This window comes from Toxotes jaculatrix, chromosome 7 (assembly GCF_017976425.1).
Source record: "Toxotes jaculatrix isolate fToxJac2 chromosome 7, fToxJac2.pri, whole genome shotgun sequence".
In the NCBI taxonomy this organism is placed as follows: domain Eukaryota; kingdom Metazoa; phylum Chordata; class Actinopteri; family Toxotidae; genus Toxotes; species Toxotes jaculatrix.
Window position 1 is genome coordinate 7,685,500 of NC_054400.1, and position 27,586 is coordinate 7,713,085.

The 27,586-nt window shown below is 41.2% G+C and overlaps 1 protein-coding gene across 1 annotated transcript; it reads right to left on the minus strand.

Moving 5' to 3' along the window:
- Positions 1-4,959: 4,959 nt before the first annotated feature.
- On the minus strand, positions 4,960-25,022 carry adamts12 (ADAM metallopeptidase with thrombospondin type 1 motif, 12). The gene is made up of 24 exons (XM_041043136.1): positions 24,671-25,022; positions 24,133-24,491; positions 18,647-18,821; positions 18,289-18,497; positions 18,114-18,197; positions 17,541-17,665; positions 17,254-17,403; positions 16,722-16,865; positions 15,629-15,773; positions 13,822-13,914; positions 13,509-13,654; positions 13,200-13,369; positions 12,589-12,722; positions 12,290-12,410; positions 11,142-11,386; positions 10,666-10,807; positions 10,420-10,546; positions 9,826-10,036; positions 8,510-9,658; positions 7,731-7,883; positions 7,364-7,540; positions 6,707-6,853; positions 6,431-6,584; positions 4,960-6,236 (listed from the first exon to the last, which is right to left on the minus strand). The coding sequence occupies exons 1-24, from the start codon at positions 24,789-24,791 to the stop codon at positions 6,076-6,078; spliced, it is 4,842 nt and encodes a 1,613-aa protein (XP_040899070.1). The 5' UTR covers positions 24,792-25,022; the 3' UTR covers positions 4,960-6,075.
- Between the last annotated feature and the right edge of the window lie 2,564 nt (positions 25,023-27,586).

Sequence of the window (27,586 nt, forward strand, 5' to 3'; positions counted from 1 at the left end):
TGACATTTTCAACAATCCATTGTGATAAACAAAATGTGCTGCTGGCAGTCTTATCTGTTCTCCCTGATCCTCATGTCTTTAATGTCAGGGTCTGTCCTGTTCCCTGTTTTCCTTCCCTTAAGTCCTAGTTTTTAGTGCCTGCTTTAATGTCTGTCAACGATCTATGGCCAGAGCAGCAGTCATGTCTTAACTCTGGTCTTGGCATGGCTTTATCTTTGGATACAAACAAAGCAATCTTATCAGCGCTTCCTTTGTGGTGTCCATTCTTACTGTGATAACCTGAATCTGTGCAGAGGAAACTGTTGAGGGGCTGGGAGGAGCAGGCACCATTTATATTGATTATATTGCATTAATTATTGTTGCATGAATAATAGTGAAATAATAGTTTTTCTGGATCATTTCCTTCACTAAAATAATCCACCTAACCTAAATGGCACTGGGCTTGTGCACGGTGCATTATTCAGTCTAAATTTTTATGTAGAAGGTTTATAACTTCTGCTTTAATGTGTTGTGGTTAACTGTGAGCAATGTTTTTTTTTTTCACTTCCTCATGTAATATTTTACAGTGTACTATTTGTCTACATCCTCTGTGATTCCTGTCCAAATGAACACTAAACACAATGATACTGACTGCACAATTTTATAGTAATTTAATCTTGTAGTGTCTTGATATTTTATTTCTCATTTAATCACTCACCTGAGTTAAATCATTTGATTAATTTCAACTAATTTAAACAATTTAAGCAACAACATTGTAAAAAATAATGCACATTTCTGAGATATGTTTAAGAAAAATAATGTTTTGGGGGGTAGATACCTTGTTAACCTGCACCTTTTGTGTTCTACATTTTTCAGTGTTTTTTTTTTTTTTTACGTTTACTAGAAAATTGTGCTAAGGCTCTGTGCTTTCCAGAAGCAGTTTGGGAGCTCAGGCCCAATAACATTGTTTCACTGACAACTAAGACCAATTTTATGCATCAAGTTTGCATTTGAGATTGAAGGCACATGCCCAATTCTCAAAGCATGGCTCAGAGCAGACTGAAGAGTCAAAGACTGTGCAGATATACCCTCCGTTCTTAGTATTTTTTCCACTAAGACAGTAATGTCCTCTGTAGGTGCCTCAGAGGGATGTAGGCTTGCAATGATGCTGACAGACTTGCAAGATTTGTAGGATTTCTTTAGAGGCCAAGGAGCAAATTCTTTATAAACGTAACCATGCCTGCGTTTTTTTCTCCTAAACGCAATATAAGTGAGATTTGCAGAGTCTGAAGATGGTCTCATGTCCTTCCCTGCTGTACAGATTTAGCATTTAGTGTATCTTTATAGATCTATCTCCCCGAATTGCATTTCAAAGTTCAAAACAATAGGCAATAGAACAGACAAATTCTGCTTCTGATCCCTCCCTACAGGCTGCGGCTCTAGCTGGGTTCTTACGCTATTCTCAAAAACAAAAACATAATTACAACGAAGGCAACGAAAAGTCAAATACCGGAAATTTATATGCGTCAGCGGAGATTTGATTTCACACAGTTACAATTGCCAAAAAGAAAAATGAATCAAGGCAAAACACATGGAAAGGTTCCTTTTATTCCTTTTACGGTGTAATGTAGGTGAGAAAACTATTTTGACTATTTTTGAGCGAGCAGTAAAACCATCAGATGTTGTTTTTGCTGTATTTCTTATATATTAAATATAAAACTCTGTCTGCAAAGATGGCTTTTCAGGACAGTTTAAAAGAATCAGTGTTACTGTTAGCAGTGTTATAATCATGTGGGAGCAAGAGGGACATCCACAATAAACATACTGATGGCTCATGGCAAGATCTGGTTGAGTGGTATTTTTGTTATGTATTACGTGGGTGCTTTATGGTTTCTATTTCTCTCTGTTTGACCATACTGTATTTAATGTGCACCTGAGACGCAAGTTGTAACCCTGGTTATAAAACCTCCCTATAGAAATAGAAAGTTTGCCTAATGTCAAGGTATTTGAAAGGTGTCACAGAAACAAAACAATGTGCAATTATTAAATCAAATCCAAAACTAGTTTAATGGATATGTCAGATCTTTACTGAAACTTTGCGTTTTGTTTCCTTTGCCTTTTTTTTGCGTCTCGTTCTGAGGTGTGATACACCACATGAATCTGTTAGCTTTGGTTTGATTCTGACGTGAAATTTTGGCCTGTGTGCCTGAGTTTGCTTAATCCTGATCCTTGTGCCAGCAGGTGGATCCAGCACTGAGTACAATATAATCTGTTGTTCTGTCTGCTCAACATACTGTATCACATTAGCAAGTTGAACTGTGGAAATTCACCTTATTCATGTCATGTGTCTCTGATTTTGCTTGGCCTCATTGTGAGTCCACTGGCCCCTCCCTTTTGGTACACTATCATTAAGCAGATGTTTTACGAAGAAAAGCACCTCACTCTGAGTTACTTAAGCTCAAATCCATATGTGGTCTATGAGGGAATCAAACGCACAACTCACAAACAACCAAACTGACCTATGGGAACCATGTGTGTGTCTCTGTCTGCGTTCCCTGGGGCCCGCTCTGTGTGTGCTGGGTCAAAGGAGGCTGAGGCTTTAATAAAGGAACAGGCCTGGTACAGGGATGCCAGTCTGGCTGCCTGGGGACATGCAACCTGATGGGGTCCAGATGAGAGCCACCAGACTGGACTTCTTCCTCCAAACCAACAGCCAGTTGGTGCACGGATTACGTCTTGCTGCCTTCTTCCTTGAGCCTCTCTCCCTGGGTTTACACTGGGATTTGAGGGATAAGCAGCTAGATTAAAGTAACATTCTCTTTTAATGGTACTTTAAAGCTTTTCAAAGATCACAGGAAAACGTGTTACCTCATGTTTGAAAGAGATAACTTGCTAACATATGCTTGGCTCGTACTGGAGGCCTCCTTTTTCTGTTGGTCATCAAATGTAAATATTTAATGTGTTCCTGGCCGCTGTGTTGGGGGGGTGTCTGGTAACCTACAAGATGAGGTTGCTGTTTCCTGCTTTACAGTGATCAATTGATGTTTGTCATGTTATCTTCCTTGTCCGGACAGGCACTTACATCATCCTCCTCTGCTGAGTGTCAGTTTCAGCAGGGTAGTGGAATTTACTTACAAGTCAGACACTGGATCAACTGTTCCGCACTGAACTGTGCTCTGTTTTTTCTCAGGGGAATATGAGGTGACAATGCAATAAATTTTAAAACCAAGCTTCTTACATATAATGAGTAGAACAATGGGTAATACTACAATATGTACCATGAGACAAAATAACACAGAGTGATCAAAAACTGTATCCACATCATCATGGATTACAATAGTCAGATGAAACCAGTTGGGATAATATATTATAAATAGCTTATTTGGCCAAAAATGTCAATTCTGTATCCATCCATTCATATACACAATATTTACTGAAATTCTTTTTCTGTGCTCACAGAGCAGCTTGCTCCACAGCAATATGGTGGATTGGTGTTCTTGAAAGTCCTAGTTGTCAGTGGAAATAATCCTGAATCTAAGTCCCTTTTAATCAGAAATAACAAAATAGTCAAACAAAAGCAACTTTTATAGTACTTGATTTGAAAACCAAGGGGAACACACCTACTCAGCGCTGCAACGACACAATACAAACCTTAAACCTTATGAAATGGACGAGAGATGGTCATATCTGGGCATTTTATATTTACCACTTACCTGCCAATCAGGCATGTTCTAACCGTTGTTGTAATATGTCTTAAAGCTTTGGAGGCAACATCTGTTTGCTACTGTTGGCACTGTGCAGAGAACATCTGGAAAATCTACAAATAATGAAGTAAACATTCGACTATTGAATCCAAACCCACTTTTGTTTGGCTTTGGAACATTTGAACTGTGTTGCACAAGCTATTAAGAGTAATTTTATGGCCATGTTTGCCCTTTTAAAAGAAGAACCAGTCAACTTTCATTGTTTAGAAAATAGGTGAAATTGAGCTGTGCCAGGTAAGTCCCTGTTTCTACACTGACATCCACACTTCAGTGATGTTTTGAGGAGTAAATATTTTCACATTTGAATTGACTATTATATTTATTTTAACTACTTTATTTTACGATGTTATGAAAAATACGTTTGTTTTTCATTCAGTGATTTGCTTGTTCTTTGTTATCCTGCTCTGCTTTGTCTGCTGTACATCATCCAGGATTCACATAGGAAATGTATGAAGATGTCCAGAACACTGATGGGGAAATGTTAAAGCACAAATAAGCTATAAAAGAAATTTTGTTCATACTATCTCACTGCTTTTAGAGCAAAATCCACAGTGAAGTCTGAATCTGAGATGTTCTGAGAAAATTTTTAGGCATTTCCTTATTTTGAGCTCAATTGCTTCTTTGCATTGTGCAACTCTACAAATTAAGCAACACACAGTGATGTAACTGAATGAGAGATGTGGTTAGGTAATACAACTAGATGGTGTCTGCTTCGTCATGATAACACACACACATGCTGTTGGTTTTCAGGACATGATGCTCCACATTGACGCAGTGTTGTGTTACTCCTTCCATTACTGCTGACTAACTCTTGGTCTCTGGCTTGAATGACAGCAGCAGGGTGTGTGGAGCGGGGCAGCGTCTGTCCGTGTCAAGTTATCTGGCACAGAGGAGCCTGGGAAATCTGGGCCAGCTGAACCTGATTCCTGAAACAGAGCCTGGTGCTGCTGATTCTGGTGTTACACATCCAGCGGCATCTGGCACTCTGAGGCGAGAATGACCTTGTTAACATGAAAGGTCATAAAGCAAATGACCATGATGAATAGAAGGGTACGATATGCTAGCTAACATGAGGTGTTAATACTCTTATTTACACTGTTATTACTGTGGCATTCAAGCACTGCTATGGCTGTGAGAATTACAATATAAAACAGGATAAATGCAAAATGGATTTTAAAAATTTTATGTACATGCATCATACATACAAGCAAAAATATTAAAAGGAAATTTTATTTCATGTCTCAGCTACAAAGCAGTTTTGTCACAAACATATTTTATCATAACATTCATTTATAGAGACATGTGAAGGACAACTCAGTCAAGGTGATGTACCAGAGACATGACAGCGGTAATGCCTGTACAGTATCATACAAACACAGCGGCCATCTTTAGAGGGACCTGAGAGGGATGACCTGCAACACCTCTTTCTCATTGGTCAATCTCACACCATAGGAGGAGCACCACAGGTTCAGCTGGAGAACTGTGCAGGTTCTGCAGCTGATTTTATCATTGAAACAAAAATGACTAAAGCAGGATCTCGCACCCAGAATAATGTAAACACACAGTACCAGCTCTGAGGACAAACCCACAATTCAAGCAGAAAAAAAATCTAAATATATGAGTAAAAAAAACACAGAGGTTATCGTTACTATTAACAATTTAATAAAGTGGTCACAAAAAAATCTATATTTACATTCTGTTTTTATCAGTTCACTTATGAAATAAAAATATAAGTGGTAACTTGACTGTTGAGCTGTGAATCACCAACGTCCTGATTATAAAAGCACCTTCAACACAGAAAGATCAGTATGATAGGTAAACTAATGACTGATTTTCTTTTTTCTTTACTTTTTTTCACAACTGTGTAGGAGTGGCTCTTGCATTGGTCTGAGCTTTTGTAACTTCTTGTTGTATTTCTTGATTTTTTTTTAATTAGTCATTTTACTTAAAATATGTTAAAATATCTTTTTAAAAATGTTTTGACTGAATTACTCTACTTGCCTCCAATTAAAGTCCCCTTTTTTTTAATTCAATATTTTAATTCTGATAAGCACTGATGGCTTTATGAATATTAAGCTCTAACATGTGTTACAGTTCAAATGTGTCTATTCATCATCAGTGTTTTGGCTTGTTGTCTTGCTCACTTTTCTAATGCATCCAAGCAAAACTTCTCATTGGAAAAAGTTATGCAAATAGGTAAAAAAATAACAGTAACATAATCTTAGTCGACCCAAGTTCGTTTGTGGTGATTAAGATGTGCTTATTGTCGTGTTGTGGTTATTAACACTTTGGTTGGGATGTGTCAGTCTGTGGATGGCTTGTCTTCATGCCACTATTGCATGAGTTGGGATGCGCCCACTGTAATTAATGTGCGTGTGTAACCCCCACAAGTGACACAACACTGTCTTTGGACCGACCTGAGAGAGCAGCGACCTAACAGCTTCAGCTTGTCACAGAAGCGTGAGGACATGGTGTTCTTCCTGCAAACTGGACCTGCATGAGAAGGAACACGGCTCAGAGGTGAAATGCCTTGAGAACACTTAAATCCAGATAATATGTAATGTCAAGTTCATTTAGCGTGATTTTAATGTAATGCTATAGAAATCGAGCGTGTGTGGATACTGAATTTGTTTCACTTCCAGGGACTCAAAAACAAAACAGACAGATTGATTGTGTTCCGTACAAACCTGTGTTGGACTTGCATTCCTGCATATTGCACTTCCTGAGTGTTTCGGGTTTGGAAATCTTCTCACAGAGGCTGTTTGGCATTACAGCCAAATCCTGGTCGCTCACACAGTTGACTTGACGCTGCTGCTGACCCCCACCACATTTCACAGAGCACTGCAAAATCATACATCAACACACAGAGTGATACGTTAGTTCATTTCTATAAGTAGTGATCGCAAACAACATTTAGAAATGCCTTCAAAGCCTCAAGGAAATCCCGATCACTAGTGACTGACCTCCTCCCAGTCCTCAGTCTTCCACTTAGTGCAGGGCTTTAGACTGCATGGCTCTGTGCTGTTCGGCCTCAGTGTGGTGCTACAGCGATGAGGCTCGGGACAGTACACCAGCCGCTCCCTGATGCCTTCACCACAGCTGCCAGAACACTGAGGAAAACCCAAGGATTTAAGAGAGGTATCTGGGTTTTGCTGATATTGGAACAAAATGCAATTTCCCTACATGTGTATCTGTATAATATGGGACATGAATGTGACCGTATTCATAAATTTGTGGAGTTGGGTGAGACTACAAAGGTGAAATATTCTCACTTGTCAGTGTAATGTAGTAGCGACTACAACTTTCGACTACAAAATTCCCATTTACAGCAAATTAGTTCTCAAAAGATTGAAAGAAATCAGGCAATTTAGTGACAGTGATGAGAACTTTCAATATTAAAGGGTTTGTTCCCCCCAAATTACAAAAATATTGATGGCAGAAATCTCAAGGATGATTATCTAAAAACAAATAGAACTAAAACCATCTACATGGCTTGATATCACTTGGCAGAAAATAGACATTGATATTTACATAAACATGTTTCATGTTTCTCTTTAATTCTATAAAAATGCACGCAAAAAGTGTATTATATTGTGTTTTAATGTCTATAATGTTCCTACCGGTCCCCAGGGTGATACACTCCAGGTCATGCAGGGCTTGTGGGGGCAAGTCAAGGTGCTGACAGGTCTGCTGGACACCGCTTGACAGTGGAAAGGTCGGAGGGGACGTTTACTCTGAGAATCGACACACTGGACATCACGGTACCTCCTTCCCACCACGACGCAGTTATCTGGACACTGTGGATATTTCATCACAATCCAATAAATGCCTCAGAGATACACAGGAAGTGAGAAGTGCAGCAGAAACAAAGTAATTTCATCATCTGGAAAAGTAACAGCAGAATTATAATTAAGTATCAAGTGTAATTAAAAAATAATAAGTGTAATTATCGGATTCAGTGACTGGAGGAAATCTAACGTTACTCGCCTTGCTCCAGCTGCCACTTTGCCAGGCAGCACAGGGCTGCAGCTGACATGTACGTGCAGGCTCAGGTCTCTTCATGTTGGCACAGTCCTCATCCTTCTGGGAGCTGCACGTGACTGGTCGCCATATTGCACCAATCCCACACGTTGTTGAACACTGGGGAGGGAGGAGTGTGTTCTGATTAAAACTCGGATTGGGTTTGTGTATATACTTAAGTGACAAACTAATTAAAGTGACTTGTAAGACAATTGCATTATAAAGTAGCTGTTGAGATGTGAGAATCTCCGAAACAGAAACTTTTCATGAAGCATGAACATTAATGTGCAGCTAGTTAATCCACCACCAAATGGTTTTCTGCTTTTAAAGCACAATGTGCAGCTGCAAGGAGGGATAATTTTGAACGGTACCTCCTTCCCACCAGGGATATCCATCATTCTGATGAAATTATCAAATTAATCTTATTTTCCCAGCATTCATATTTGCTTATTTTTTTGTGCTCAACATTTTCTGGTAACATGATGTTTTTTAGCAGCTCCACATTGAAGCTCAAAATACAGAAATGAGAGCTTCACTGAAGGTTCTGAATTGAGATTTTCAAAGCTTTCAATTTCATTGCAGTCATAGCATCACTGAAGAGGAAGAAAAAAATCTTAAAAATTAATGATATGCCTTGGAAAAAGGTTGGCATTAATGACAAATATGCAAAGGCTAAAATATGTTAAATGTACTTGCATGGTACTTTAGTGAGCAGGATAATATGGTTATAAAATGTCTGTACCCACCTCGCTCCAGTTTCCTACAACCCAGAAAATATCCATGCTGACTGGTTCTCTGGCCATCAGGTTGCTTTGGTCACTGGTGGAGCTACTCATGGGACTTTCTGGTTTCTGGTTTTGGCTCTTGGAGCGACTGCCTTTGGACCGTGGAGAGGGTTTTTTAGCACGAGAGGGAGTAATATTTTTCTTGGGAGTTACAGCAGGTTTCTTCACTTTAATAATCTTTACTGTGGGCTGTGGTGATGCTGCAGTGGTGGACAGTTTTCTGGCAGTTGTGGAAGGAGCTTGTGTTGTGTGGAAGCCAGTTTTTGATGGGACTGAGTGGCTCTTGTACACGGGAGTGGTGAGGGGAGCTCCATGTATCCAGCGGCTGTATGGACTGGTGTGTGGGTTGGATAAGTGGCGAGTGGTCTTTGCCCATGTTTCAGTACTAGTGTGTGGGGTGGAGTACGTAGTTGTGGTGGGTGTTTTGGTTGGGTGCATGGTAGGTGGACTTGTTTGTAAAGTGGTTGATCTAAGGGGATTTTTGAGTGATGTAGCTGTGGTAAAAACATCCAGGTCAATAATCTCCTCCTCTCCTTCTGTTGTCCTGTCCTCAACAACATAATCATATCTTGGAGTGTACATCACCACATTTGGCGTGCTTCCCTCCTCTCCTTCCATGTTTTCCTTTTCCACATTAGTAGCTTTCTTGTCCATTTCAGCAGAATTGGATTTGGAAGGGGAAGCTTTCCCTCTCTTATCTGCATTTTTCCTCATTATGACATTGAACTTATAATCTGTGTCTATGATTTCAGGGATTGTAGTTTCAGGGGTTGAAAGGGGTGTGGTGGTAGGAATTAAAACAGTTGTAGTTTCTTTGGTGGTTGTTTTCTTCCTCACAGTGATAGGTGCTGTTGGTGCAGCTGTGGCTGTAGTGTTCATGGGAGCCCAGGTAGGTGAAAGAGGAGGTTTGGCGGGGTGACTCTTCGGTGGGTTAACACGGCGGTATTTAGGGGGAGGCCCGGGCCGTCTACGTAAACTTGAGTTAGGGCAGCTCTGCAGGGCACACAGTGATCTGGACTGAGGTTTGGTTGAGAGATCGCAGGTCTTTTTGGGCGCTAGTGCACATGTGACTGTGCGTGAGCGAACCCCTCCTCCACATGTGACTGGACACTGCAAAAAAAAAAAAAAAAAAACGCAAATAAACCACTGACCCGGAAATAAAGGAAGGTGTTAAGGTAACAGAGACAAATGCAAGGAAGACTAAAGACTGACCGAAGTCTGGATGATAAAGACTTTGGAGAAGAAAATAAAATAGAAATCAGAAAAAAAAGGCTCACCTCTTCCCAGTTCCCAACAGCCCAGTCCTGTCCACAGGGTACATCTCTGTTGCAAGGCACCACAGGTTTGGGTTTAAGGAGATGCTTGCACTCCACAGGGTGGAGCACCCTTTCTTCTCCTGAAACTGTACGGACACAGAGCACTGTTCGCTTTCTCACACCGTTTGATCCACAGGTTGCTGTGCACTGCTGCCAACCTCCAACCCACCACCTGAGGGAGAGGGGATGCAGAGGAAAAGAGGGTGAAGAAAGAGACTGCTGATAGAAGTGATTTGATGGCACTCAAAAAATAAATGGGGAGCACATGGTAAGTGGATAACATTGCCTTCATTTTTTTAACAATGAATAGAGTTGGGATTGATGTTGATTAAAATCAGGAACTACAGTATGTGATCAAAGAATAAGTAAGACCACAAATCTGATTACACCATTTAAGCCAACTTTGGGTACTTAACAGTTTTTAACATGTTCTACAAACATTATTCTTTAGACTGACTGAAAAATCTAGACTAGGCAGTAAAATGACTTGTACTTTCAAACCAGCCATAATATTCCATGTGTATCTACAGTAGCCACTTATTTGAGAGCAAGGACCTTGCAGGACAATCCATAGTCTTGCATTTTCGGTATCTGTCCTCTGGACGGCTGTCCGGGTCACACAGAGACTCATCCACCACACCCACATCCATCTCAAAACACCGCACAGGCTGGTGCTGCTCGCCTAAAATAGACAGGAAATCAGGAAGCAGATGGCCAGGTAATGACTAAAATGTCACTGAAATCCTCCAACTGCTACAAATTCATGTAATAAGAATTTTTCTTGTCAAAGGCAACATCAACCTAAGCCACAGGTGGTGCTGCAGTGTGTCCATGCCCCATGCCTCCAACTGTAAATAGGTTCGATGATCTCATTTTCTGTCTCTGTGGTCTTCTTAATGGTGTACTCGTACTTTATACCTGTGTTCTTCTCCTGAAACAGCAACTGGACAACCACATGAAATATTATGTAGAGTACCCTTTAAAGACTGATTAGAATACTATCAGTATTACATATTTAGACAATCATATAAAGACATGTAATAAAGATATATTTTTCATGTTCTCATCAATTCGATTCCAGTATCTAGTATCTTTGAAACATGTCTACTTTTTTTACTTTTTACTTTTCTTTTGCTCTATCCTTGATTGGTTAAAGTCACTCTACAAAGTCAATGGGAAAAAAACGGAGAAAAAACACTAAAACATTTAAAAATGATGAAAGTGAACACCCTCACCTCCCTTTAAACACATTAAGCCTCTGTAGTATGTGGGCCCACCTGGAGCATGACTGGCTGTTTGGTGGGTCCAGGAGCAGTGAGGTTCTCCATGTTTCCGCTGCGTTCGTAGTAGAACGTTGTCCCACCAGCGTCGTACTCCCCGTTCCACTGGATGATGTAGTTACCGTTGAGGAAATACTCCTCCGACGCCACATTTCTCAGAGCCAGGAAGTTACCTGCCTCCTCTACTTCCTTTACCAGGATGTCCCGTGCCCCCTCAGGTATCACACCCATGTCCACGTACCCTGGGAGAGTCAGGGGGGGAGTTAGAGTCACAGCGAGGTAATAGATGGGCCACCATGGCTGCTGCCACTCTCTCATCCAGACTACCAGACAGTTTCTCTCTGATCTTTAATAGAGGGTGGGCTCAGTCTGTGGGGGTGGTTGGCATGTGTGTGTGTGTGCATATACGGCGTGGGGGGCACTACCCTGTCTCTGTTTTTTATTGTGTGTGGATGGTGGGAGGGGGGGCTGGATGGGGGAGGACGAAAGCTGCTATGAGTGGGTCTCTGGAGTTTAATGATGTTTGTGGGAAGGTGTGTGTGTTTCTGTGTTTGTGCAGAGGAGGGGGAGGTTTGCTCTCGGTCTAAGCCTTTTGAAGTCTTACACATCTGGGCTGGTTATCTGGAAAGGATGCTGTGTGGGGCAAACACACACAAAAAGAGAGGGAGGGGAGAAGGGAGGGATGTTTTCATTGTTTTAGAGCCTCTTTCTCTATTAATCTGTCTTCATGGTATGTTGATTCTGGGGGTGAGTTATACTTTTCCAAGCACAGTAAAAGCAGCCAAAGACGTGCATCTGTAGACAAATGCAAACACGAGTGTGCAGACACACACACACACACACACACATTACACCAGCCAAGTGCAGCAGGACAAACAGCTGCACAGTGTGGACAAGAAGGCTGCCATGACAACAAAGAAACAACACAATGGCGTAATGCTAACGAACTGTCCTGAAATGACTTTCCGCCTGTAGACATGAATTTGAATTGCTTTTTCACACTCCTGTAGTGGGTACATCAAAGCTTTTTCTCATTAATATTCTGTCTGTTTTGTGTTAGTACATTTTTATAATTGTGCAATTTCTTAAGTCTAAGTAATTTAATTTGTTTCCAGCTGCTCAAATAACCTTTGTGTTGAACTCACCAAAGCCCTCTGCTTCATCAAATGACTTGTAGATTGTCTCACAGCTTGTGCCGTCACCCAAACATACCCCACAACGATCCTCCACTGCATTTGAGTCAATGCCATAGTCACAGCCTACCTCCTACAGACAAAACACACACACAAACACATAAAAATACTACACATTACAGTGTAACATAAGATAGAGGTTTACACAGAAAATCTCCTCCCTCCATTATACCATAGTCACACTATTATCTCATACCCTGCTCCACTATCACCCCTCCAGCCTCTTTTAGTCTCTTACCCAGCCACACTACCTTGCACACTCCGTTGACGCAGATGTTTCTGGATTTGTTGTTCATGAAGCACGGTGTTCCGTCTGTCACAGCGTCAAGCATCTTCTCCGAAAAATATTCACTGACCGGTCGACAGTGCAGCTCACAGGGATTTACTAAAGGCGAGATTGGGGAAAAGAAGATTGCTGTTTAACTTCAATAAACGATGAGTGTGAGTCAAGTTTATTAAAGTCACGCCAAACTGTTCTGGGAACTAATGATGAGGAATACTACTCATGACGACATGACCTTTTTGAACTTAATTCTTTTTTTACACAGTTAACCAAGAAAGTCACTCATTATCCCAGTAACATTACATTTGTTTTGTGACAAAAATTTATAACAATGACACATGAACACAACAAACAGAACTTCAGCATGGACAACAAGTACAGCACAAAAATATTGCATGTCTCCACTAAATCAGGGAAGTTACTTTACTGACACCTTTCCAGTGTCAATGCTGCCCCCTGTTGGGTTACACATACAATTGCATCCACTGAGTTTATGGAAAGGGAAGTGCAAAAAAGGGCTATTAGCATCTGTGTGTGTATCAGCTGTATCTGACTATATTTGAGACTTTGACCACTTACATGGGTTAGTCACAGGAATCCACTGGTAAAGCTCATTGTGGTAGGGCACGGTGTCAAATTCACTGCACAGCATCTCTCGAAAGGTTGGTTTATTGTTCTGGCAGGGTTTTGTATTACAAGTCCTATACCGCTTCCTTTCTCCAGTGCAGTACTTGCCTCCAAACTCTGGTCTGTGGAAAACAATGGGACACTTTGAATTAACCAGGTAATCGGTTTTGTTTAAGGGTGTCATTTGTGAAGGACTAGACAATGGCAGAAAAGTAAAACCTGTGCATCATGGTGTGAAACACATCTGGAGTTAGGTCTTACTTGGGGTTATTACATTCCCTCTCTGCTGACTGAACACCTGTTCCACAAGTCCTGGAGCAGTGAGACCAGGTACTCCACTGTCCCCAGCCTCCATTCACTGTCTCTGGGAGTTTACCCACAATCACACACTCTCCTGAGATACACCACTAAAAAAAGAAAATGCTGGTAAGCTCACTCAAAAAACACAGTTAGTAATATGACACATTTAATACTCTGTGCCAGCATCACCCATATATCCATGGTGCTAACCATTTCCTTCCCCAGGCAAATGAAACCCAAACCCTAACAAGACAAAGCAACTGGCACCATCCACCTTCTCTGGTCCACAGCGAGTGCCATCTATAGGTGAGTCCAGTTTGGAGCGACAAGAGCCGTTTACTGAACACCAAAGAATCTGGCAAACGTTCTGAAAGAAAGACAAGCCGAAAACAAAGACAAAAAGATTATTTTCGAAAACCATAGCTGAAAATATAAAATAAAATTAATTAAAAGATATATAATCCAATCAAATTTCTTCTACGAATAAAAATACCATAAACATGAGATGTGTGAAATAACTATATAACATACATGTGGACATAAATGCCTTTCAGTTGGAACTGAAAGGCCACTCCAGTGTCAGCCATTTTGGCTCAGAAAACCAATACATACCTACCTACCAAATAGGACTGGAAATTCAATGCTTTTCAATGGGCACATTATGGGTACATAAATGGCAATAACTATAGAATGTATACATATTTCAGCACAGTAAAAGTAGTTGCTATTATTCCATCCAGCTAAATGAAACTACTGATATTAGCTTTGCGTTGTGTATAGCTGAATCGGGGGGTGGCATGGTGGTGCAGTGGTTAGCACTGTCACCTCACAGCAAGAGGGTTCCAGGTTTGGACCCCGGTCAGGGCTCTTCTGTGTGGAGTTTGCATGTTCTCCCTGTGTGTGCGTGGGCTTTCTCCAGGTACTCCAGCTTCCTCCCACAATCCCAAAAACATGCACTGTCACAGGGAGACCCCATGCCCTAAAGTAAGGCACATGCACTATACACTCTTTCTCAGGTAGATTTTATCAAAATGTTAATACCTGGTGGAAACTGCTGGGGAGATGTGTGTGATATGAACATCTGGAAGGGGGGTGAAGACACATTGTGATCGGGTATTTGATTTGTTGAATTTAAATTGTGTTCACCTGTCTCCTTTGTTGCACTTCCTCCTCTGTCAGACCAGGAACAGTCAAACCTTAGCTGGAGTGTTCCATTTGGTTAAATAGGGGGTTCACAGGAGAAGAAACCAAGTGTGGTAGACTGGGAGGGGTGTTATGTCTTTTGTGCTGAAATAACCAGTATAAGTATCACACTTACAATAATACCAGTATGGTATTATTGTAAGTGTGCTGGAAGACATCATTGATTTTGATTGCTTGGGAAGGTGCAGTCCAACAGTATAAAAGTGAGGAGGCGGTGGTGGCTGGGGGCCAGAGAAGAGAAACGCAGCTCCACAACGTAGCTCCTGCCGTGGGCATGAGCTTAAAGGGTATAACCAGGAAGGCAGTTTAGGGTGAATTCTTTTGTTGTGTATTATTTTGATTCTTCTTGAGAAGTGAGTTTTTTTTCTTTTTTTTTGCTACTTTTCTTCTTCTGGTTGACCCAATGTGAATTTTTACTGTGGAGTTTCTGAACAAGACTCTCATTTTTACAAATAAAATGGAATTGGGAACTGCTCCAGACTGCCGTAACTCATTGTTTTATTCCGGGTTTCTCGGCCACCCTCACATGCACATTAGGTTAACTGGCTACCCTAGATTGCCCCTAGGTGTGTGTGTGCGTGTGCGTGTGTGCGTGCGTGTGTGTGTGGTTCTGTCTTTGTGTGTTGGCCCCAGTCAAGGGTGTACCCTGCCTCTCGCCCATAGGCAGCTGGGATAGGTTCCAGCTCCCCTGCGACAGATCAAGCGGTATATAAAATGGATGGATAGCTGAATGGGGTAAGCCTACGCTACAATATTTTGATGTTGGTCAAAATGATGGTACTTGAAAAGTCAAATATTTTCTGAGGTGGTAAGTTGGTAAGTGGTGTAAAATTTCTGACATTCAGTTTTCAGTCGGTGCCTAGGTGCACAATACTCACATCAACCTCAGGGCAGAAGGTAGCATTTGGGCCATACTGGAGCTGGCACTGGTGGTGTGTGGTGTAGCGGACACCAAGGCGAGCCAGTGGGGTGGTGAGGTCCCTCTTCGATGGACGGTCATCCAGACAGAAACCCCAGCCACGACTGAGGCAGACAAACATACATTTGTGAATTTTTGAAAAAGATTAAAAAGAGAAAGGTCACGAGGTGGTGCAGTGGTTAAGAGAGATAACTGACCGGGAAAGGAAAGAGAGAATCAATAGAAAAGGACTTCAGCAGGAAGAGGTGTGTTTGTTTTTGAATGATTGAGGCTACCAGCATGCTTTGATAATTTATCTGAATTCTAAAAAATGACACTAACTTGATGTCATGTCAAAACATGCCACTGAACACGCTTACCATTGCTTTTAGTCTCCCAGCCAAGAGTTAAATGAAATAGGGTGACGGGAAAACACACAAATAAAACTTGTTAAGAGGAAACAATTCTAAAAGCAAAACATGCGGATTCACAGATCAGAGTCCAACAAACACGAGCTGTGACCTCTGACTTTGCAGGAGCTCGAGGTTGAAATTGTTGTTGTCAGAAAGGAATTCCTTAATTCATCATTGACATAGTTTTAAAAAGAAAATAATGAGAGTCAAAGCAAACATTTTCAGACCTTTGTGCAACTGTGACCACCTTCTAATGCTCCATGAGGCTCCTCTTGCTTTTCTGTCAATCACTGAATTCCCTTGCTTCATATGAACTGTACTTGTTCACCATATATTGCCCATGTTCTTTGCTTTTCTTTTAAGAACTTAGCTTGTCATGCTTTGCTACACATCAGTGTTTTCATAGCCTTATGTTGTTCCAACACGCACCACACCTAGTGTGTTTTTTGGATCATTTTCACTGCCTCCATTCAAATCAGCACCAGCATATCCAATTTATGATTACAGTTTGGAAGTATTCACATTTTCATAATGATTGCACAACCCTGGCAATTCACAGAATTTGTGTTCACCACAAAGAAAAACAGTGTTAAAGCTGAGCAAATCATGTTATCATTTTATCATTCATGGCTTCAGAATAACGTGTGAATACAGCCTTACTCGAGGAAACGTGTGATGTATTCTTTGGAGCAGGAGGACCAAGTGAGAGGCGAGCTGTCATACATCAGCTGTCTGGACATGATGAATGGATGCCTCCCCTCCAACTCACAGTCATTCCCCTGGCCATCGTGGTGAATTCCAAAGCTGCATTCAAACACAACAAATATGACCAATTATATAATTACTCCAAGAATTTTTTTACAAGAACAGCTGGCCTTCGTGCCCTGGCTGTTATGGTGGAGGCCTTCAGGTCTTGGATCTGAAAAAAGCACAACCTGCTAATCTCAACAGAAGTCAACATCAGTGTGTCCCAATCCTGTGATGTGTACAAGTAATATAATGTTTGTTACCAAATCTGAAATAATCATTTGATTGCCAATTCACTAATGTGCTGATGCACTAATGCTAGCAGATTAAATGACACAACTGTATATTCCTCTATAGTAATCATGGGAACAAGATGCTTCCTTTATCACATCACCCACTGTTAGCATATTTTAGGACAATTGCAAATCCACACACACACACAGACCTGTGGCCCATTTCATGAGCGACGGTGAAGGCGACAGGTAGTCCTGAATCCTCATTGATGTTGCAGCTGCGATGCGGCTGACACATCCCAGACAGATGGGACAGACCCAGGGTCTCACAGGGCTGGTTCATTCCGGCACAGATGTCTTTCCTGAGGGGAGAACACAAACACAAATTAAGTGTGTGCATGCCATATTGTTACAAGGGGACAGTAACATTTAATTTATCTATTTTATTTGTCTAAAAAAAGACTGCTGACCCACTCATACATATGTGCGTGTGACTTGCCTGGTGACCAACACAGCAAGGTCATGGTGAGCCGGGTGTGTGTCACTCTGAGGATTGAGGTTTTTCTGCCAAGCACAGAAACTGGCCAAAGTGGTGTCTGCATGGTGAACAATCTTTAACCCTTTCTGCAAAAAAAAAAAAAAATTATGATTGTTAATTATGATTCAATTCAATCAAGTGTCCCAGTAAGCCACCACCCACAATACCAGGGCCTTGAAACTACCTCATCCAAATGGAATGCAGTCACTTTTAATGTTATCTATTATTCAATTCTATGATGACATGCCAAAAAGTTTGCTGTGAAAAAGACCTGTTCCTTATGATGCAGACCAAAAAAAAGAATGAAACTAGTTTGCCACACTTACAGCCTACAAACTTTGAGCAGCTGACTTAAATCCACGTTTGTCAGGGCCTGAATTTTCAGGTGGATGCTCATGGCAAGGAGCTAGAACTGGGGCCAACTAAAGAAGAGTCTCACCTGTTTGGGTCCACATTTAAAGTTTGCACTACCAAAGCAAAAACGACAAAACCCCATTAAAATTTCATAAAAGACTTCTTCCACGCAAATGTTACCTCTTCTCCCTGTAGCAAAATGAGGCGCACCAAGATAACATGTATGGCATTCCCAATACTGGCGTCATGAAAGATTCCTGCCACCTGTAAACATAAAGATCAGTGACAGTATAAGTATGCAGAAATTCAGCAGCTGTGAAGAAACTGAGAATGGATGTTCACTCTAATCCCTCACCATGTTCATGATGGTGAAGATGTAGGACTCCACATTATCACTGCCGTGATATTCGATGAGTTTGGAGTCAGCCACCACCATGGTCTCCACCCACCTCTCTCTGCTGACAGAGCGCTGCGAGCGGGACTGAGCCTGATCCTCCCCCCTCTGCTGCTCCCTCTCCCATGTCTCCCTTTCCCTCTCCACCTGGACAGAGTCACTTGGAGCATCTGAAGCATGGATAATGGAAGACATTACTTGGCGTACGCTTGTGGCTTATCCTTACTTGACACAGGCGCGGCCAGAGAAAAATGCTCACTTGTGTACAATTACACAAACACCTGCAATACTGTACACATACACTAATTCAGATACACACCTTTCACTCCACAGGGGCTGGGTGTCTCCTTGGACACAAGGTTTCGTTTTTTTCTGTGACTTTCAGTAGTAACTCTCGGATAGACAATGTGGGGCTCTGGTGCATCTGCAGGATCATTAGATTTCTGGGCTGGCTCAATAAAATACTGTCCCTCTGGCAGTGAGAAGAAGCCTCTCTGAGGAAAACAAAAATTACATGGATGAATATTCACTGAGCAGAAATGACTGAGACTGTTTATAGTATATATTATTTAAGTTTATATTTTCACTTCATAAGTCACTTCCTGTGCACTGAAAAGACAGATAACCAAATGTGAAAAACAAGGCAAACTTACATTGTCTCAGTTATTAGGGACATGACATTCTACTCAGTCACAGCACCAATTTGTAATTAAGATTAAAAAGATTATTTCTTATCCCTAAATTTTGCCTAATGCAGCTTTAAGTCTCTTTTGTAATATCACACAAACTGTGACCAAAGCAGAAACATTAAAGCCTAGTAACTAACATGCTTTTCTGTTATAAGATTTATGAGTACAACAAAAAAATCACCAAAAATTATAGTGTTTCAGTAATTCTCACGCTTAAAAGGTGAAAGGGTATATGGTCCTTTGTAAAGCCTGCTGAAAAGGTCACTCCTCAGTAATTTCCATCAGGGTGGAAGCCATCATTAGTCAACAGATCTGAATATGAACCTGAGGCACATTCTCCATCTGCAGCAGCAGCAGCAGCAGCAGCAGCAATACAATGACTTTTCCCTAAGTATGCCATGCATGTTCTTACTGGTGCAGTCTATTCACTTGCTGATTGAGGTGTGCTGGTGAACACACATATGACAAATACATGGATACATGCCCTCGAACACAAATACACCTACATGAAAACATACATACATGCAGGCACGCAAAAGAGGGTTTTTCTTGTAAACACACACATTATGAATGTTCCACTTCCAGCTCACTGTTTGCAAGTCTTCGTCATTAAGACCATGTATGTGTGTGTGTCTGTGTGGGTTTTGTGTCAAACTGAGTCCAAACAAGCCCAGACTGTTTGGGGATGAACCCCTCCCTCTCTCACTAAACCAACATGCAAAAGAGAGACTGACAGAGGGATGCATAATTCTTTCAAGAGCCAAATAGATGGAATGAGGAAGGTACAACCGAGTACAGAAAAAAAAATCTTCAGAAAGGATTTTGGATGTTAAAATGGTTGTGCACATTAATAAATGTATCCAGGAGACACCACACAACTGAAAAAAAAATCACTTTACGTGCACATATATTGAGTCATACAAGACCAACACAAAGAATTCTTAGAAAATGAGTGTTGCATCTGACTCTTGGATTTCTTCACAGTGTTTGAGGAGCCAAATGCAGATGTGAAAAATTAGGCCATGCAGTGCTTACAGTTTGGCCAGTTGTCGTTCCAAGGGTCTACCCTGCTGTTTATAGGAGTTACGCACTCCTTGGTTTTCTGGGTCATCCTGACAAGTTTTACACGTATTTCTTGGAAGAAAAAAAAATTCCCAACCACATTCATTCACCAGTCTTTAGAGCTCTGATAGGGTATCCTATTTCCCCATTCAGGGAGTTCAGAAAGTACAAACCTGAAGTTGCAGTTCCTTTGGAAAGACTATATCACTCCACCTGTTACAAAGAATCTAACAATAAGATAGAAAAAACTGCAAGAGAAATATTATAGGCCCCAACTACACTCCTTGGGTTTGTTTGCCCATGTAAAACCACCATAAGAACAACGGTAACATTGGAAATGCTACAAAAATCTTCTGTATATGTCTGAGGTTTGGTTATTTTTGTCCAAACTCACATTAAATAAATTACTGAGAAAGGCTTCTCCACCACTGACTCAGAGCGTGGCCTTCAGCCAGGGGTCCCAGAGTTGCGGTGGACTCATCCACAAAGCATGCAAGCTGATATGTCTACAGTCAGCTGGGAAAGTTTCCCACAGGCCATGCTCAGAAAACACTCAGCTGATTTCACTGTCGCTCTGTATCTCATCCACACACACTCTGTTTGACAGGATTAATATGTTATCAGATTAAGGTTTGTTTTTCCATTTGCATCATTTCACTGCAAGACAAAACACATGCTGTATTAAAAGATATGAAATATGTAAGGGAGAAGTGTTGGGCAGATTCTGTCATCTTCTCTGGAATCATACCTCCCTGTTCTTTCCTATATGTATTCCTGAGTATTAAAGTTCTGAGTGAGTCCCAGCAGAGAAAAGCAGGTGGTGGAGTGCAGATCAGCCAGGAAGGAATGTTACAGAGAGGCCCATCCAAACATGCAGACCATTGCTCTGCATGATCTGTATGATCTGCATACCAAATGCTGTCCTACTGTGCAACACAGCCTGCAAGGCTTTGCTTGTACAGTGTGGTTATGGTGTTACTTGTGATCCTTAAATTACCATGTACAGAGCTTGTGTGATGTCTGTGCTCAACAAACAAAGACAACTTGAAAGAATACCAACTAGGACTTTGTTTTTCAATTTGAATAAAAATAGGTGATAATTCTGGCACAGTTTTTTTGCTCTAAATCCTGAATGCTCTGCCAGCTGAAACAGCCTCTGACTGGAGTTCATGTTGCACTTTCGCCACCTTTTCTCCCTCTGTCACCTCATGCCCTTCTCCTCCTCCTCTCCATTAATCCCCCTCCTCTGACCCAGAGGAAGTGTGTTTGGGTGTGAGGTGCCAGAGCCAGGGGAGGTTACCATAACACAGGTCTGTGTTCTGAATACATCGGCCATGTGGAACTGCTTTACTTTTGTTTCCTGCTTCTGTGGGTTTTGTAGTGCTGGCCAACTGGGTCTGGAATAAAGTCTCTGCTGTTACACAGCCTGTGGCCTCAGTAGTGATTAGTGGGACAGAAGGAGAGGTGGGGGCAGATGGTGCTCATTACTGCAATATGATTAATCACAACAATTTCCTACCAAACAAACTTGCATTTGTTCTTAGAGAACTGTTTCTTGATTATTACTGGTTTCACTACACTTAATTCAAGTTTTTTTTTCACTTCACAAGATAATTCTGCCTGTGAGCTAATTTCTTCAGCAGAGGTCAAAGACATTACCATTTTGCATCTGCATAGTGAGAAGAAACATGCATTTAAGTGAGGAAAATACCAATATAATAGGTTTGAACATGCACGTTCTTGCTTTGTATTGTGCCTCAGGGATTACCAAAGACTGAGAACGCTTCAGCTTTGCTTCAATTGGAGGTTTTCCCACAGAAAAAAAAAGTAACAGCAGCCTCCACCTAGTCGCTCTGGTCCTTATAGTTTCACAAATGCAGCAAATAATAAAGGTGAGGGGTAGCTTGGTAAAGACATAATCTAAGGTAAATATAATACAGCTCTATTTGTCTGAGCAAATGTGACTCACAGGCTGGGTGGTAACATGACAGGATGTAGAAGTGTGGACCTCATTGTGGCTTTTACAGCATTTAAATGGCATGATACTGTTCCATTGTCTGTTCTGTGCCAAGTAGAGCTGCAACAATTAAATGATTAATTGATTAGTTGATCAACACAAAATTATTTGGAATGTATTCAATTAATCATTTAAGTCATTTATCAGATGACAGATCAGGTTGTAGACAATGGAACCATGTCAGCTGCCTGCAGCTATAACTAGAGCACAAGGTAAGTATGCAGCAATTTCCTAACAAGTCGTGTTATGGAAACATATCACTGTGTAGTTTTCTTTAACAACAAAGGCAGCACTTAAAGGCAGAGCAATTAAACTGTGGTAGCTGGGTCGACTTGATGAAAAGGGTCGATTAAAATGGCAGTAGCACTATTGGAATTAATTTTTTGAATACTGACAAAAGTTTAAATCAGGAAATAGGGGATCACTGATGTATTATATTAAAAAAAAAATTTCATAAAATCTTGATCAATGGTTGGCATATGTATTCCTTAAGGTTCTGGTTTATTTAGCCCTTTGTTCTGCATATATAAATGATGGTCATGGCTTCATATTTTGAAGCAGTCCATCTCTCTATGCTTCCTAAGGGTGAATGACCTCCAAAGCAGCTAGCATGGTTTCCCTCCCCACATCTGTGTGGCTGTGTCTTGCTGTTTAGTGGTTTCTCTGTGGTTTTAGCTGCTATAAACCTCAGAACAGAACATAGGTGTAATAGATCACAATGGTTTCTCTATTAGGTTGGAGAGAAAGGACAAACTGGAGCATTCAAGACTGCAGAAAAATCCCCCAAACGTGGCAGGTTGTAGACTTTAGAGTGACATAACAAATTTTAAGGATTACTTGAGAGCATGTAAAGTGGGTCAGATATAAATGATGGGATGGCTGTTATTTTAGTCTCGTTGTTGTGAGTCAGCTGTAACAAATGAAACGCATTTACAAGATTTGGCAGGAAGAGGCAGCGCAAGCCACACACACAACATAACAGTGAGGCAGGAGGCAAGACCCTGCAGGAGAGGCATTCCTGCTGCAACACAATCAAACACATGCACTGAAACACTCTTCATGACTAATACTGACACATCCCACCACTTCAGAGGACTGTAGTGCCCCCTTTTCCACGTCTACCTATTTGGTTGTTTCAAAATATCACTGAAAATCAAATTAATCAGTTATTTTATATATATCAATAACAAAGAGCGTGCTGAAGAGTGTGTTTTGAGCGATTATTATTTGGTGAATAAAGGTCTTAAAAGGTCAGATACTGGGCAATGAGTGCACCAGAGTTTTTCATATGGTGCATATCTCTTTTCATAATCAAATTTATCATCTTCCTGCTGTCCAGCTGCCTTCTTTTGTAGTTTAACTGCTTATTTGATTAGATCCTTATAGTTGAAGTTAAAAAAAAGCACAAGTTCTCTGAACAAAAAGTATAGCACTATTTCCTGTCTCTCCATCTGTCAAACCATTGTTCCAGTCAATAAAAATGTGCCAAAATCAATTACTGAAGCTCTCTCTTAGCATAGAACAAAGTAACACTGCACGCCAAAGGGTGGGTGTGGGTTCTAAAGAATTCCTGCAGAACAGACAGCGATGTGAATGAATGAGTGAGGGTGAAAGTAAAGAGGAAAACATCTGAAAGACAAAGAAGACAAAAAGGGTCTCATGGTTGGCCGAAAAGCGGCAGCCGTCAGTGGGTCTGCAGCACAGTCGTTCTGCAAATAGTGTCAGGAAGTCTTTGAAGGGCAAACTAACAGACAGGGCACTGTCAGACGTAAGGGTGTGCTTAACAGCCTGTGACTGCCTAAACCACATACCAGCTTCCCCTGAGTGATGCCCCCCTCTCTCCTGCGTATTAAAAAAAACAGTCCTGCCAAAAGCATCTATATTTTTCAAAGAAATAAGACCTTCAACGCAGAGTTAGGGAGAAGGCTTCTGCATAAAAGCTTCACGTGGATTAATGGACTCTGTCTGGTGAATGAGACTGAAGTTAACTCTGACCTTCTCGCCCTGTTATGTACATAATACAATGGGATTCCTTACCAGTCCTCTACAGGTGCTAATGGCAGCAGTTCCTCGCACATCAGAGGCTTCCACGGTGCCAAGGAGGTGGCAGGAATTCCCCTCAGAGAGACGATGCTCAGTCCTGTTGGCACTGCCATTCCTCCTCTCCAGGATGTAGTCATTTGAAACCAGGTTACTGTTTGCAGTCAGGTTGAACATTAAAGCTCGCCCCTTGTAGCTGATCTTATAGTAAACCTGTCCCTCCAAAGGTCGTAGGTCACGCCTGACTCTACCACCCTTGAAGTGGTGAGACAGAGAGTGGGAGATGAACTCTCCATCAGCGTTGGTTTTCTCTGGGTGGACAATGGACAGGTCTGACCCTGACTGGGACAACAGACCTGCAGAATAGAGTTGAATACAATACAACAGAACAGAATATACAGTTGTGATGTCTTGATTACACAGATTTCTACCTTTAGAGCATACTGTTACTGACATGCACCAAACCATACAAACTTTTCCAGCCATGCACGCAAGCACAGAATTGCAGCCTCTATTACAGCTGCACCACACTGACCTTGCTCTGCAAAGAGGGAGAGGAGTCTGCCAGAGTCAGAGATCTCTTCGTGGCCGGCTGCCAAGATGAAAACAGAGTTCAGTAGCAGAAGAAGAACCGGGCACTCCTGCGAACATCGCATATTTCATGTAAGCAAACTCAAAGCACTGGAAAAGAGTCCTGGGCACTGGAGTTTCAGTGGCGTTAGAGGCGACCACTTCGATCCTGCGCTGCACTGTGTCATGACATGAACAAGCTCAGAAATCTCCCCTCACGAAGGGAAACATGCAGCGAAGAAGACTGGGAGCCAAATCATAGTTTAAAGAGGGAGAAAACTCCGGCTCTTCGGAGGAAGGAGGGGAGGAGTGTTCTTCTTCCAGTGGCTACTTTCCTTGCAGGAGCGAGGGGGAGCAGAGCAGAATCGGTGCTGCAAAGGAAGGAGCTTCATTGATTTGAATAACCAGCCTCTGTTCAGCGTCGAAACTTGTCATTTCTTGCTCTACCATCAATGCGAGATAATTCATTGCCAGAAAAAAAAAAGCCTGAAAAAACCACGTTAACCGCTTAGGTTTAGGATTAAACTTTATGGGCGCAAAGACAGTTTTCTAACAGGCTTGCTTTACTGCCATATAAAACGTCCAAACGTCCAAACATAAACGTCCCCAGTCCTTGTGGCTGTAACAGCTTCATGATAAGTGTTATTACCTGTCACTCAAAAATCAACACTTAAAAATGGAAACACTATGCCCACACTGTGAAAATGCATAAGAATGACTCGCACTACTGTTTGTTCTGTACATGTACAGTTTGGTAATTGTGTGATAAACTGATACCAGACCTACTCTTACATCCTGGTGTTCCATGGTCTAATGTAGATATATATGAGAGGACATAGACTTGCAAAATGAACAAAATCCTACTCTAAATTATGTGCATTAGTAATTTTGCGTGCATTTTTGACATCTATGTAAATCTCCTAATTGCATGAAGAAAAGCAGGTCTAAAAGTCAATCCTGCGCAAACACGTGTTCTTTAGTTTTATTTAAGGTAAAAGGACAAATATATTTGTCCAAATATCTTTGCAGCAGCAATATAGAATGATCAAACATGTTTTTGCATTCCACGTTGCTGCTGCAGCTTTTTAATGCTGATTTCTATACAGATATGCTCTGTTTTTTCGCTGACAGAGTTGATATTAGTGCATATCAAACAGGAATTAGACTGCATCCTGCCGGATTTGGGAATTCAAGAATACCTTCACGCTTATAAAAAATATATATATATTGGCTATACTTCTAATATATCAGACAATCCACAAGAGATTGTCTGATGTTTGTGATGCACTGTGGGATAGCCCTCTGTAGGACATTATTTATTATTTCCAGAGAACATTTAAAGTCGCTATGAACCATGACATACTGTAGCTCATGGTAAAAGGCTTTCCTGGGGCATATCCTCTGAAGGCTGTAACCCCTCTTACTGAATATTGCTGGAGTTCAGTTGTCTAATGTTTATCCCTGAAGCAGATTTGTATGTGACTAAATGGCTACTGAGACATGACACATTCCCTCCTGCGTTGTTTCAGGCCATAAGAGACAGAGAGGCAGACAATGCAGTGAGCCCATTTAACTGTGGTATCTATTTATCTATCTATCTTTATTTTCCTTGCACGAGTTCAAAAGAAGTCTGTATATATAGACTTATGCGGTTGTGGACCTACCACAGACTTATGTTTTGCAGTGTTTTCCAAAGATCAGCAAAGACCCAAATGTGGGTCATGGCAGATTTGAATTTGTTATACTTTTAAAATAAAACATTTGGAAGTCCAGCAGCTTTGGCTGCACATAAGACCGCTGAATAATGAGGCAGTGGCTTTTAAACTGGGAAATGTTTTCTCAGTGTCTCAGTAATATGTTTAGGAGTAGAGCGAAGATCATTTTGGAAAATTTAGGACCCCACTAAAAATAAATCAGCAGACCACTGATAGCTCAAAGTTCCACACAGATTATGACACTCGAGCTTTGAGTTGATCTCAGTCAACCCTAACCTCTCCCTCCCCTACAAGAGAAAGCAACAATAACAACACTAATGGGCCATACTGGGGTGTTCCCACTGAAAAGGACCCATTAAAACTGTAAGCAGTAAGCTCTTTGTGTAGAGGCTTTAGGATAAAAAACTGTTATTTGTGAGCTAACAAGGCCTGCCTTACTGGAACTAACACACCCTGACATTAAAGGACAAATAGTGTGTTGCTGGCAAGTGTTTTACTACACATCTGGAATGTCTGTCTCATGTAAAAATGGCAAGGCCTGGCATTTTTTTAATATTAGATGAAGATGTAGTACTTTATTGCTCACAACTATCCCACTAAATCCAAGTGATTACATATTTTTGAACGAGAGGATATCTTTTAGACATGAATTGCATCGTCATGTGGCATATATTCCTGTATCTTGCAGGAAGCCCGTTTTCTTTTGAAAATGCATCTTTGCCAAGGAGCCAGATTATGGTCCAGAAATCTCTCTGGATTAGGTTCAATCCCAGAATAACTCGCCCATTTATCATTCCCAGAGACATTACCCAAACGGACCCCCTGAAGTACCCCGTTACAGTAATGTGCAACAGACTGTGAAATGTCTCAACCTGGAAAATAATCAGGACCTTTTGTTAGTCTTAGGTGGGAGAGAGAGGATTTAACACAGAGAGATTGTGGCTGCATTCCTCATAAAGGCTTCCTTGTGTTGTGGCGAGTAACATGTCTGAGAGGTTTGGGGCATTTTATTACAGCTGTATTACTGTTTCAAGAAATGTACAAATTTCAGGTCAACATTTTAGCACCTGGGTCAGTGCTCCCAAATGGCAATAAAGACTAAAAATTGAGATCAGTTTTGTTTTGAAAATTTCAGCACAGAAATTAGAAAAAACAAACAAACAAAA

Excerpts from the sequence above, each read along its gene's own strand:
- adamts12 (XM_041043136.1), bottom strand. The coding sequence starts at position 24,791 with ATGCGATGTTCGCAGGAGTGCCCGGTTCTTCTTCTGCTACTGAACTCT. Across the intron at positions 18,822-24,132 it reads TTAGCACCTGTAGAGGACTG|AGAGGCTTCTTCTCACTGCC; the intron begins GTAAGGAATCCC and ends TGTTTTCCTCAG. Across the intron at positions 13,655-13,821 it reads CTCGCTGTGGACCAGAGAAG|TGGTGTATCTCAGGAGAGTG; the intron begins GTGGATGGTGCC and ends TTCTTTTTTTAG.